Source organism: Alosa pseudoharengus, unplaced genomic scaffold (genome assembly GCF_046254945.1).
Source record: "Alosa pseudoharengus isolate Yale_2024_CS ecotype anadromous, Long Island Sound unplaced genomic scaffold, YU_APseudo_1.1 YU_APseudo_1.1_scf_8, whole genome shotgun sequence".
In the NCBI taxonomy this organism is placed as follows: domain Eukaryota; kingdom Metazoa; phylum Chordata; class Actinopteri; order Clupeiformes; family Clupeidae; genus Alosa; species Alosa pseudoharengus.
Genome location: NW_027468870.1, coordinates 37,940,926 through 37,953,911, shown reverse-complemented (window position 1 = coordinate 37,953,911; position 12,986 = coordinate 37,940,926). Strand labels below are relative to the sequence as shown.

The 12,986-nt window shown below is 43.7% G+C and overlaps 2 protein-coding genes across 2 annotated transcripts; both read right to left on the bottom strand.

Annotated features, from left to right (window-relative positions):
• Positions 1-534: 534 nt before the first annotated feature.
• prkrip1 (PRKR interacting protein 1) lies at positions 535-3,943 on the bottom strand. The gene is made up of 6 exons (XM_076274290.1): positions 3,794-3,943; positions 3,565-3,643; positions 2,916-3,016; positions 2,662-2,747; positions 1,385-1,449; positions 535-1,033 (listed from the first exon to the last, which is right to left on the bottom strand). Exons 1-6 carry the CDS (start codon positions 3,914-3,916, stop codon positions 939-941), a joined length of 549 nt encoding a protein of 182 aa, XP_076130405.1. The 5' UTR covers positions 3,917-3,943; the 3' UTR covers positions 535-938.
• A 2,229-nt stretch (positions 3,944-6,172) lies between these two features.
• LOC143112732 (uncharacterized) lies at positions 6,173-11,275 on the bottom strand. The gene is made up of 2 exons (XM_076274997.1): positions 9,485-11,275; positions 6,173-9,349 (listed from the first exon to the last, which is right to left on the bottom strand). The coding sequence occupies exons 1-2, from the start codon at positions 11,273-11,275 to the stop codon at positions 6,173-6,175; spliced, it is 4,968 nt and encodes a 1,655-aa protein (XP_076131112.1).
• Positions 11,276-12,986: the final 1,711 nt, after the last annotated feature.

Sequence of the window (12,986 nt, the reverse complement as noted above, 5' to 3'; positions counted from 1 at the left end):
TGACGTTTGTTTTCAGCATCCTCGGAGTCTGCTCTGATTCTGGCACTAGCGTTAACTGTGTCAGATTGCATGCTCTCTCAAATGATTATTACTTCACAATCTGGCTGGCTCACATAATGGAAAGGGTAAAAGGGCATTTGGAGGCTTAAATCCCACGAAAAGTAAACAGATCCGGAAGAAAGTTGTTTTTAAATTTTACATTTGGTACAACCTTTACAAGAATGACATCATCCATTAAGCCTCTAAACGACGGGAGGCTTAATACCCTACTGCTCTGTAACAGCAAAATAGGATTGCAGCACAATGCCTAATATAGCAGAACATTCAGGACATTCATGTCATAACAGACATGTAAGTAGTGGAAATATGAGTGCAGATTCCTCCTATTGCTATGCAGTCTTGTTCTACAGGAAGTCTGCAGTGCATTCTATATGGAATTTTAACTATGTATGTTAAACATACAAACATGCTCCTCCTGCAAAGAAGACAATGAGTTAAATTTAACCGTGTGAAAATATTAACGGAAAGTTAATCAACAGTTTATGTCTTTACATTTTATTAAAAAATATGTACACACAATCACTATAAAAATACAAATCAAAATGGGAGTTTTCTGTATGCAAGTAACACCTAGACAATATTTCATTCACTCATCCTCACCATCAACAGATCTGTAATCCCCCCTAATTAAAGAAGAGTCGTTTTTCTTTTAAACCCACAGCAGGCTAACATTAATTTCCGTCCTGACAAAGTATCAAAGCTAAGACAATGCACCATTCTACACCTCCAACAGTCAAGCAGATCTTTCATTTAACAACACAACCAGCTTCCATAACCAAAGGTACAAAAAAGGGAATTGTGGTCCTGCGTGGGTAGATCGTGTTGGGGATGTCGCTTACGACTTGGTGGGGGCCGTCTGGTGGTCTGGTCTGGACCAATCACCTCTTCCCCATGACAAAGCTTGGAACTTCGGCATCATCCTCAGCCCCCTCCACTTCCTTTTCATTATCATTGGAGGATTCACTCTCGGAGTCTGTGTATCAAAACACACCAGCATGAGCACTCAGAGTGACCTTTACAGAACCAGACAGCTATATAAAAGTCTATGGTGAAATTGTATAGATCAGGCAAAACTGTAAATTAAATGCAAGGAGTAGTCTTTATGCAAATGAGGACACCTACGAGATAACAAAACATTTCTCTTATATGGTTCGCTACAGTCAATATGTGGTTCAACAAAGTGGTCTTTCACTAGAAATGTTTAACAGCATTTGCCTGCATAATATACCCATTTGAAGTAAAAGGGGAAAGGCAGCTGCTCTCACTCTCACCCTCGCCCTGCACACTTAATATTATTCACTCTCAAGAGTATCAAGTCTCTTACCTTCAGTTTTATTGCTCTCTTGTTTGGCTTTCTTTGCCATCAGTTTCTTCTGTTTAAGCTTTTCCCTACAAAACAAAAAAACATATGTTTTGCCTATTTTAAGGATTTTTATTCCAATGCACAAACATACCATTTAGCCTACACAGTGCAGTTATTCAGCATAACACTATTTACAGTACTAAACAGCACACTCTAGTGGCTGAAAAACATTTCAACGCATCCAAACAGACAGCCATGTGCTCATCGAGCAGATGCTTTTAGTCAAAGCGACTTACAAAATGAGGAATAACATTCAACCTAAATTGCAAAGGAGACCTTATATAACAATTAATACTGCTTTACAAACACCAAGAGACTACAAGAGGAATGCAGACGTTTTAAGTAGTCAAGGTGTGGTTGAAAGAGATAGCGGTAGAGAGAGGAGGTAGAAGGATGTGGAAGAAAAGAAGTGCATGTGAAGTGCACGTTAGGCGTGTTGGGACGTGAGATGTGTTAGGGGAGGAGGTCCTCTATGAAGAGTTGGGTCTTCAAGAGCTCCTTAAAGATAAAGAGGAATGCCACTGCTCTGGTAGCACTTGGTGGATTATTCCACTATCGGGGATCTGCAAATTAAGTCTGGATTGTTGTGTGTAGAGGTGACAGTGCCAGACAATGATCCATGGAGGAACGTAGCGGTCAAGGAGTAACATAAATTGATGCTAAGATGGCCTTTTTTTTTGAAAACCAGACTCACCACCGCGTTCTGGATAATCTGTAGCAGTTACAAGGCATAAGCCGGGAGGGCGCAACATGAGAGATAACCATGATCTATATCAAAAGCTCGATGGCGTGTTTGGTTAGGTGCAACCTGGTTTTTCTTTAAACGGAATAGCGCAAAGTGGCACGATCGGGCGACAGAAGCGAAATGTTGTGATGTATAGTATGTTTGGCTGGGAAGCCCAGCAGTTTGGTTTTCGAGAGGTTAAGTTGGAGGTGTTGATGATCCTTCATCCATGCGAATATGTCAGAGAGACATTCCGAGATCCATGTCAAGACCATGGACTCATCGGGAGGCGGGAATGACAGACAGAGTTGGGCATCATCTGTATAGCAGTGAGAAGCCATGCAAGTGGGCCCAGCAAGGTGGTGTACATGGCAAAGGGAAGGGGCCCCAGTACCAAACCCTGAGGCACCCCTGTGTCGAGGCAGTGAGATGCGGATGTTTGATACCAACAAGTTGCTGATAATTTAGTGTAACTAGGTAAAAAACAAAGAAAAAAAAGAAACTCCTTTCATACCTTTTCTTACGACGCTTGGCTGTTCTTTCCTCAGCAGCTTGCTGGTTTTCCTTTATTTTGTCCTGATAGTCCTCATCCAGTTTTTGCTATAAAATCCATAATTTATATTAGAGAGATAAAATGTCCTTTCAATTGCCTTATTGCAATGTTACAGTGAGAATGTTGTTTATTGACATACAGATCAGATATTACAGCATGCTTAATGTTAAAAAAAGCAAAATCTTGAGAGAAAGAAACAGTGTTAAAGAGCTCACATGTTCAGACATTCGGTCCAGGTGATCCTGTCGCTGGTATTCTCGTCGGCGCAAATGTCTGTACACATGAAACTCTCCACTGCCAGCACCAGCACTGGAGCCTAGAAAAAAAAACAGATGGGATATCTATCAACAGATGACAATTGACTGCCTGTCTTACCCCTCTCTATTGTATGTATGTATTTATGTATTACAACACCACTTTCACTGTCATTGCCTGTGTTCTGTTCATTGTTGTTTTTTATTGATATTGTTTTACTCGAAATGCACTTTATCAGATGTAGAAACCCAATTTCGCTGCACAGTTGACTGTTCCAACAGAGACACAGATATATATGAACTGAGGAACAATTTGTATTTTGGTAGCTCTAACGTTAACAAAGCATCACGCCAGATGGGATACGAAATAAGGTCTGTGTTCTTTGCTTTTCGTGTAACATTGACGCTACACAACACAACACAACATAGCATAGGGTGTTGAACTGCTTAAAGACTTATTGGACTGCTTATTCATCTAACATCACATTATCCCAGCTAAGCAATGACCTGGATAACCAATGAATCAAGTAACGTTAGGGCAAATGTTGACGTTATATCCAACAGGTTCTGATTGTTCTATGGGCCACCAGTTAGTCAGTGTTGCGCTTACCCATCACATCCCGAACAAACTCTGGAGGAGCACGAGGATTCCAATCTTTTGGCCTCTCTGGAATAGGTGCAGGTTTGTCCTTAAACAAAAAGAAGAAAGGAAAGAAACAAAGCAGTGGTTATTATTATGACTGGGGAGGTGAGTTAACGCAAGTTGCTAACGTTAGTTATGCTAACGCGTTCAATGAAAAAACGATTCTCTAGGTCACAATCAAAACATAACATCTTACAGGATTGCGCATCAGTCTTTCCAATTTCAATCGTTGCTCCTCTGCAGGAGTTTTAGCAATTATCAGCGGCTGGGATTCCTTTCCAGGTTTCCCTGGTTTGCCAGCTTTACCGTTCGCAGCCATGTTTGCGTTTCTGCTTCTCCGATTCGAGTAACGTTAGATTCGCCAACGTTCAGAGCTACAGCGCCCTCTATCATATGGATGATAAAGTACAAAGGATGGCTTTACACTACTTCCAGCCAGGGCTACTTGGAGAAGAGTGCTATTGCACGGAGAAGAGTGCTATTGCACGTGTAAGAGTAGCCTAATCTAATAAGTGGACAATTAAAGTCTGTGAAGTAGTGTCACTGTGAACAAGACTCTAATCTACAAACTGGTGAAATTGAAATGTGTTAGTTTGCCAAAGCCTTTGTGTGGCACACTCCCTGCAAGGTATCTTTAATGATTGAAATGTGTTGTAGGCTAGTGGTTTTTGCTGCACTGAGAAGACTAAAGGATACACACCTTGATCCTTTGTAAAAAAAAATAATATAGCAACTAAGGAGTAGTTGCCTATTTGTGTAGGGTACTGTAGACTACTAGGTGTTTGCAAATTGACTAAGGAAGTCAGAAAGTGCAATACGTTTTTAATGATATTGAGGTTTTTAATGATTTTAATGATGAATTGATGATGATAAAAAAATCTACTTAAGATTAAAAATAAAACACTATAGGGATAATGCAGTAGTCAATATCCTATCTTATTTTTTATAAATAAAGGAGAATGCTAAAAATAACTCACTCCAGTTTGCGTATATCAGTCTACTAAATAAGAATACGGACCCAATCTGGCTATCACAAAATAACAATTTGGTACTTTGTCATTATTAACCACTCGTCCAATTCATGTTGTCGTTTGTTGGCCTCTGTGTAGACTACTTTAAACGCCTCCGCCTGTTCTTATTTCTCAGCCTCTGTGTCGAATACTTTTTCCGCCTCCACCTGGCTGCAGCTGGTGACCAACTTCCTGTTTTCCTGTCTCAGCCTGTGTTTTCTCCACCGCTGCTGTTTCTCAGGTTGATGTTCTTGGTGTTCTTTAGTCAGCAGAGCAGGAGAATATGTGTCATTGATTAACCACTCATCTCAAATTATTTGAATTATGTTTGCCCTTGTTAATTTAAAAATAAACTATCAAATAGTGGGTGCACTTGATCAGTAGTCTTTTTGTCCTGCTTTTGAGCTTTACCGTTATCCAGTGTTGTGTTGTTTAAATGCTTAAGGACAACAAAGACAACGCCTTATGAAAGATTTTGATTAAAAAGACTAAAGTTTGACACCCTGCCACATCTAAAAACTAGCCTGAAAATCCAGACCCTGGTAATCTAGATTAAGGGTCTGGCCACGAATAATGAAAATGGCCCAACTCGAGGGGTCACACCAAGCATACATTTGAAAATCTCACTGCACACAATTGGATAACACTATGACCAATGTTTACTGACATGATTCATTGCAGTTGTTTGTTTAGCTCGCTTCATGGCCCTGTTTAGCTCGCCTCATGGCCCGCCTATATCAAATACACCGATTGTGATTGGTTCCTCGCGATGCAAGGGGTAAAAGTAACGTGCATCACTTATTGCCAGAATTGTGCTTTTGCGAGAACTCTGGATTTCCAGAGTATCTAAAGACACGGCTTACTGCAGTTTTTAATAATGCAGTAGCCTACAATGCACTTTCTTATTCACCTAGGCCTAATACAACACACACAAAAACAAGATATTATAATTAAATTTTAATAATGCCAATAATTGTGAATAAATGTGTAGTGAGATGATGGAAATATGGAATGCAATGAAATACCAAGTATGTGTAAATGTGTAAGATGCAATATGTGTCAATTATGTGTAAAAAATGATGTTTTTTTTTTGTTTTTTTTTGCAAATGTAACAGATATGAAAATCCAAATAAAATAATGGGTAAATGTGTAAAATGCAATATCGATTATGTGTAAATTGTGACGGTTGAAGATGTAACAGCAATGATGTTACATGTTTGTAATGATGATGTTATGTTGTAGTGAGATGACAGTAAATGCAATAAAATAATTATGTGTAAATGTGTAAAATGCAATGTCAATGTGTACATTTTGATGGTTTAAAATGTAATAGCGATGATGTTATAGGTTTGTTGATTGAGACTCCTCTGTCTGTTCTTTATAGCTGTCTGAAGGTCTCAAGGTCACTGATGTAGTCTGTTAAAATAACCATAAAAACACTGTTATTTTCATAGCTCTAACAGGCTGATTAAAGAGTAATAGATATATATTCTATTGAATGTCAGTGTTTTCACTTAAAACATTTCATTACCACAGATGTTGACATGCCTCTTCTGGCTGTGTCTTTATAGTTGCATGAATTTCTCACCAACTCCGCGGACTTTCTCCGAAAGCCAGCCCACCAGCTTGCTCCCCTTACTCTGACTCTTCTTTAAGGCCTCTGCCGCAGCCTCCTCCTCCTTTGCCTTTGCAGCTGCCAGGTTACTAGCAACTGCCTGCCCCTCTTCAATGATGTTCATGATGATTCTCTTTTTCTCAAATTCTACCCAGCCCTGCAGGCGTCTCTCCAGCTCCTCCTCTTTCGCTTTCCTTTCTGCTTCCTTCCTCTCAATCTCCAGCTGCCTTTCGCACTCTCTCTCTCTCTCCAGCTCTGCCTGGCTCTCCTTCTCCCTCTCTTGCTCCAGCTGGGCCTGCCTCTCCTGCTCCTCCTGCTGCCTCTCTTCTTCGTGCCTCTGCTTTAGCTCCAGCATCTGCCTCTGTGCCTCCTCGTCTTGGGCCTTCTCTCTGAGCTTCCTCTCCTCTGCCTCCTTTGTCTCCTTCTCCCACTTGAGCTCCAGCTCCAGCATTCTCTCGTCCTCATTCTGGATCTCCAGCTCGCTCTGGAGCTTGCGCCAGCCCTCAGGGTCCTTGGCCCACCTCATCACCTCCTCTTCCTTCTGTCGCTGGAGCTCCTGCTCCATCGCCCTCTGGCGGTCCTCCTCCATGTGTTTCTCCTTCAGCTCCTGCTTGTGTTTTCTGTCCTCCACCCTCTTTTTCTCTCTGTAGACCTTGATCTTCTCGTCCTCTATTCTCCTCAGCTCTTTGATTTGTTCTTCTGCGTTCTTAGCCTCTGCGCAGATGACCTTTGCCTCCCTTGCCCACTTCAACTCCAGGTGCTGTATTCTTTCCTTCTCACGCTGGATCTCCATCTCACGCTGGTGCTTGCACCAACCCTCGGGGTCCTTCGCCCACCTCTTCGCCTCCTCGTCCTTCTGTCGCTGGAGCTCCTGCTGTTGCTGACGCTCCTTGAGTTTCTCCTCGCGTTCCTGCTTGCGTTTTCTCTCCTCCTCCAGCACCTTCTGTCTGTAGGCCTCCACCCTCTCATCCTCTCTTCTCCTCCTCTCTCTTATTTCCTGTTGTCGTTTCTCGGCCTCCGTGTAGACTACTTTAACCTCCTTTGACTGTTCTTGTTTCTCCATCTTTGGTTGCAGCAGGTGACCAACTTCCTGTTTTCCTGCCTCGGCCTGTGTTTTCTCCACCGCTGGCTGTTTCTCGGGTTGATGTAGGTCCTGGTGTTCTTCAGCCTCTGTGGCATTCTGCTCTTGGCACACTGCCTGGCTCCCTACATCACCCATCCCAGTACTAGCAGGTTCACTCTTGAGCTCTCCTTTCTTCTGTTTTAGTTTATTCTCTGCTTCATCTTTCTCTTCGGCTTCAGCTTTCTCCCACTCTTTCTTTTCATTTACCATTGCTCTTTCCCTGGCCTCTCTCTCCCTTTCTTTCTCCATCTCCTGGACTTTCTGTTTCCATTCTTCTTCATATCGCCTCTCAGCCGCCATCATTTCTTCCTCAAGCCGATGCAGCTCCATCTCTTCCTCTTTGAGTCTTGCCTGCATATCTTTCTGTTTCTTCTCCAGCTTTCTCTCTTTGTCAAGCTTCGCTTTCTCCATATTATTCTGCTCCTCTTCGCTCTGCAGTCTTTCCAGCTCTCTCTGTTGTTCTTTAGCCATCATCTTCATCTCCAGCTCTCTCTGCTTCTCATATTTTTCTCTCTCAATCTCTCTCCTCCTTATCTCTTCCCGTGCTCTCTCCATCTCTTTCTGCTGCATCATTTCCCCCTGCTTCGCTTCGGCAAGGTCTCGCTGATTTTGGAGTTCTTTTTCCATCTTCTCTTGATATTCCAGCAGCTCCAACTCTTTTTGTTTTGCAAGTGATTCTTTTTCAATCTCTTTTTTCCTAATCTCTTCCCTCTCTCTCTCTAGTTCCATCTCTCTATTTTTACACATCTCTCTTTTCTGTGCCTCTGCCTCCTCTTGCTGTTTTTCATGCTCTCGCTCCATCTGCAGGATTTTCTCTTGATATTCTTTCTCAAGCTGTTTCTCATTCGCTGCCATTTGTTCTTCAATCATCTTTAGCTTCTCTTCATGCAGTCTTTCTATCTCTCTCTGTTGTTTTTCTGCCAACTCCAACTCTTTTTGCTTTTCATGTTTTTCTCTCTCCATCTTTTTTCTCCTTTTCTCCTCTTGTGCCTTCTCCCGCTCCAACTCTTTCTGTTGCAGCAACTCTCTTTCTTTGGCCTCGGCCATGTTTAGCTCATTTTCAAGCTCTCTTTCCATCTGCTGGACCTTCTCTTGATGTTGCTCCCTCTCCAACTCTTTCTGTTTTTCTTTTTCTTCTCTCTCCATCTTTCTTCTCCTTTTCTCTTCCTGAGCCCTATCCCGCTCTATCTCTTTCTGTTGCTGTATCTCTCTCTCCTTGGCTTCAGCCATGTCTTGCTGATTTTTGAGCTTTCTCTCCATCTGCAGGACTTTCTCTTGATATTCTTTCTCATGCTGTTTCAAAGTCTCTGCCATTTGTTCTTCAAGCATCTTTTGCTTCTCTTCATACTGTCTTTCTAGCTCTCTCTGTTGTTTTTCAGTCATCATCTCCATCTCCTTTTGCCTTTCATCTTTTTCTCTCTCCATCTTTCTTCTCCTTTTCTCTTCTCGTGCTCTCTCGCGCTCCATCTCTTTCTGTTGCCGCATCTCTTTCTCCTCTGAGTCAGCCATGTCTTCCTGATTTTTGAGCTCTCTCTCCATCTGTTGGATTTTCTCTTCATATTCCTTCACATGCTGTTTCTCAGTCTCTGCCAGTTTTTCTTCAAACATCTTTAGCTCCTCTTCATGCTGTCTTTCGAGCTCTCTCTGTTCTTCTTTAGCCATCATCTCCAACTCATTTTGTCTTTCATGGTTTTCTCTCTCAATCTTCTTTCTCCTTTTCTCTTCTCTCGCCCTCTCCCGCTCCGTTTTTTTCAGCATCTCTCTCTCCTTGGCCTCAGCCATGTCTTGCTGATTTTTGAGCTCTCTCTCCATGTGCAGGATTTTCTCCTCATATTCCTTCATTCCCAACTCTTTCTTCATTTCATTTTCCTCTCTCTCAATCATTCTTCTCATTTTCTCTTCCTGCGCTCTTTCCAGCTCAATCTCTTTCTGCTGCAGCATCTCTCTCTGCTTGGCCTCAGCTATGGCTCGCTGTTCATTTAACTCTCTCTCCATCTGCAGGGCCTTCTCTTTATATTCCGCCATTTCCAGCTCTTTCTGTCTTTCATATTCTTGCTCTCTCTCCATCTTTTTTCTCCATTTCTCTTCCTGTGCCTTTTCTCGCTCTATCTTTTTCTGCTGCATCTCTCTCTGCTTTGCCTCAGTCATGTCTTGCTGATCTTTGAGCTCTGTCTCCACCTGCAGGGCTTTCTCCTGGTGTTCTACCATTCCAAAGTCTTTCTGCTTTTCAAGTGCTTCTCTCTCAGTCCCTCTCTTCTCAGTCTCTTCCCTTGCTCTCGCCAGTTCCATCTCTTTCTTTTTAAGCATCTCTTGATGCTGTGTCTGAGCTTCCTCACGCTGTTTTTCAAGCGCTCGCTCCATCTGCAGGATATTCTCTTTGTATTCCTTCTCCCGCTGTTTCTCGTGCTCGTTCAGTTCTCTTTGTTTTTCCTCGAAGCTCGACTGCATTTGCCTGAATCGTTCCTCCATCACCTTCTTAGAGTCTCGCTCATGTCCCATTTTCAGTTCTAGGAGTCTCTGGTTTTCCTCCATTTTTTCCTTCATCTGTCTCTGAAGTTCGTTCTCCATCTCTCGGAGTTTCTGCTCCATCTCCATCTCCAGCTGTTTTTGTTTGTCCACCTCTCTCCATCTCTCTATCTCCATCCCCTGCATCCGTTTCAGCTCTGTCTTTAGTTCCTCTTCTCCCACTTTTCCATTCCTGTCTTCCACTGAGTGAGCGTGTCTTAGCCTATTGATCTCCGCCTCTAGTTCCAGTTCTTTGATTCTCGTCATCACTCTCTCCATGTCTTTCTGGTGAGCCATCTCTCTTTTTTGCTCTTCCTGCTTTTCAAACTCAATATTTCTTTCCATTTCTTGAATTCTCTTCCTCAAGTGCTCCAACTCTCTCTCCTTCACTATATCCTCTTGCACTTTGGTCCCTCTCTCCATCCCTCTTTGTTGATGTTGCTGTTTTTGGAACTCAGTCTCTCTTTCTAATTCTTGAATTCTCTTTCGCAATTGCTCCATCTCTCGGCCCTTTTCTGTTTCCTCAGTGTTTCTGCGGCGGATCAGCTGGTGTTCCTGTGCTCGGAGCTCTCTCTCTCTGCTACAGCGCAGCTGGTCTTCTTGCGCCTGCATCTCCCTCTCTCTTCTCCAGCGCATCATCTGCTCTTCCTGCGCCCTCTTCTCCCTCTCTCTCTCCCGGCTCTTCAGCAGGTCATCCACCCTCTTCCATTGTCTCCGCCTCTCTATCTCCCTCAGGTTGGGCAGCTCCAGAGGTTGCACAGGCACAGGCTCCGGCACCGGCGCTGGGTCCAGTCCACGGTCTTTCAGGTCCTCTTTGAATGATTCCTTGCACTCTTTGAACTCCTGTTCCCACTGCTGCTCCCGCTTCTTCTTCTCCCTCTCTCTGTTCCGGCACTTCGGCAGGTCCCTCACCTCCTTGCATCGTCTCCGCCTCTCTTGCTCCCTCAGGTGTGGCAGCTTGTGTGGCTGAGCCGGCTCAGGCACCGGCACTCGGTCCAGTCCGCAGGCGATCAGGTCCTCTCTGAGTGACTCCAAGAGCTTCTCTCTGAACTCCTGCTCCCACTGCTCCTTCTGCTGCTGCTCCTGCCTCCTCTTCTCCCTGAGTCTCTTCTTCTTCCGCAGCCTGGCCTGCTTCTGCCTCTGGGCCTCCATCTGCTGCTCCAGCTGGGCAGCCTCCCTCGCCTCCCTCAGCCTCACCTCCTCCATCCACCGCTGCTCCCTGGCGCGCCGCCGCCGCCGCCTCCTCCGTCCAAGGCACAGGCAATTCTGGAGCATTGCCCAGCAGCCAGTGGAGCGCTCCTCGTGCAACAGGTTAGGCCGGCCGAGTGCGATGTCCGAGAGGTCGCCGGTCATCACCGGCTCCCTGCTCTCCTCGGGCCATTCGTCCTGCGGCTCCCAGACCTGGTATCGCCTCGGATTAGTCATCTCCCTCTTCCCACCTGAAGGCATTTAAAGCACTCATTTAGTGCCAACACAGAACAGGCCATTTTTGAAGGCTCTATAATTCTATACATAATAGAGAGTAGGCATATCAGAGCATTTCCTATTCAAAGGTTAGACTTTACAGTCCTGGATTTGGTTATGGTGGTTATGGTTATGGGATTTGGCAGGTGATTTGTCCAAAGCAACATACAAATACAAAACAATTTAATACTTAAATTTAACAGGGAACGATTTAAAATGTTGGTCAGACTACATTAAAGAGAATCAACAGCCTAATGAAAATGGATTTATAGCCTTTTATAGAGATGTATAGAAATAGGCTATGATAAAGACAATTAGACTAACATATTATAATTACTATTATTATTATTATTGTTATTAGACATTTCATAACCCCCCCCCCCCCACACACACACACACACACACACACAAACACAGGTACACCCCCCTCCCCCACACACACATACACCATTACACCCCCCTACACACACTGACACACCTCCCAGACACACACACCAACCCCCCCCCCCCCCCCCCCCCATTTCATCATCCCTCCCACTCAAACACACAACATACCCCCTTCCCACACACACACACACACAGGTATACCCCCCTCCCACATACCAACACCCTCCACACATATCCCCATTTCATCACCCCCCCTCCCAAACACATGACAAGTACATGCCAGCTTGAACATGAACAATTCGAAACTGTTTAAATATGTTCATAGCCCCCTAATTCGGATATAGCCATACCTTTAGGTTAGCTTAGTCTAATAATACAAAATATAGTGCCCTAATAATTTACCTGATAGGAGATTCCGAGATAAATATTTGAAATAAGGCTTGAAATTATTCGCTGATGTACTAACACGTGTTGTCTCTTGTCAGAAAGATAAGTGAATGTGCGAAAATTTGTTTTCACATTTTCTTCAGAACTTTGATGAGCTCTGACGTAGCCTCGCGGAATCCTTATTATGACATAATAAACGTTGGCAGGTAAGTAGAGCTCTGGGTAGGCTACGCATACGCCAGAGGGGGGGGGGCATTTAGCTAGGTTTTTCACGATTCAGGGCGACCCAGAGCCGTAAAGAGCTCTCTATCTGAGGCGACCTAATAGTCCATTTTCAACTACATGTTTCAGTTGATAGACTACGTGTTCTTAATTTCGCTTGTTAAGCCTACCGACTGGATATAGGATTAATAGGCCAATAAAACGGTCAAGTCCGTTGATCGATTAATTGTGCACTCGTTTTACTAAATTATGCTCTCATTTTACTAGATGTAGTAGCCTAAATGAAGCAGGCTATTGTGTGCTCATTTTAGTAAATAGTGCGGCCATTTGGCTAAATCGTAAAATGTGGGCACAATTTATTCAAATAATGCGCTATTTAGTAAAACGAGCACACATGTTCATAGTATAGCCTAGCCTACATCGTGCACACACACACACACACACTTATAGCGTCTTGCACAAGAGGTGGTTGATAGTTCAGTGTGTTTGTGTGTGTGTGTATGTGTGTGTGTATGCGCGCATGTGTGCGTGCGTGTGTATGTGTGTGAATGAGGTTACAATTAGAAATAGCCTATCAGTCCATCAGGCTATCATACAGCCTAGGCCAATCTGACCACGTCTGGTAGCCTACAATAAGTAATAACTGATTGTCTTAAACAAAGAATTGTTTAAAAAA

Bases quoted from the DNA above. Each gene is read 5' to 3' on its own strand.
- prkrip1 (XM_076274290.1), bottom strand. From the start codon at position 3,916: ATGGCTGCGAACGGTAAAGCTGGCAAACCAGGGAAACCTGGAAAGGAA. The intron at 3,017-3,564 runs GTAAGCGCAACA...TTTTTTTTCTAG, and splicing joins GTTTGTTCGGGATGTGATGG to GCTCCAGTGCTGGTGCTGGC. The intron at 1,034-1,384 runs GTAAGAGACTTG...TTTGATACACAG, and splicing joins AGAGAGCAATAAAACTGAAG to ACTCCGAGAGTGAATCCTCC.
- LOC143112732 (XM_076274997.1), bottom strand. From the start codon at position 11,275: ATGACTAATCCGAGGCGATACCAGGTCTGGGAGCCGCAGGACGAATGG. The intron at 9,350-9,484 runs GCAAAGCAGAGA...TATAAAGAGAAG, and splicing joins ATCAGCAAGACATGACTGAG to GCCCTGCAGATGGAGAGAGA.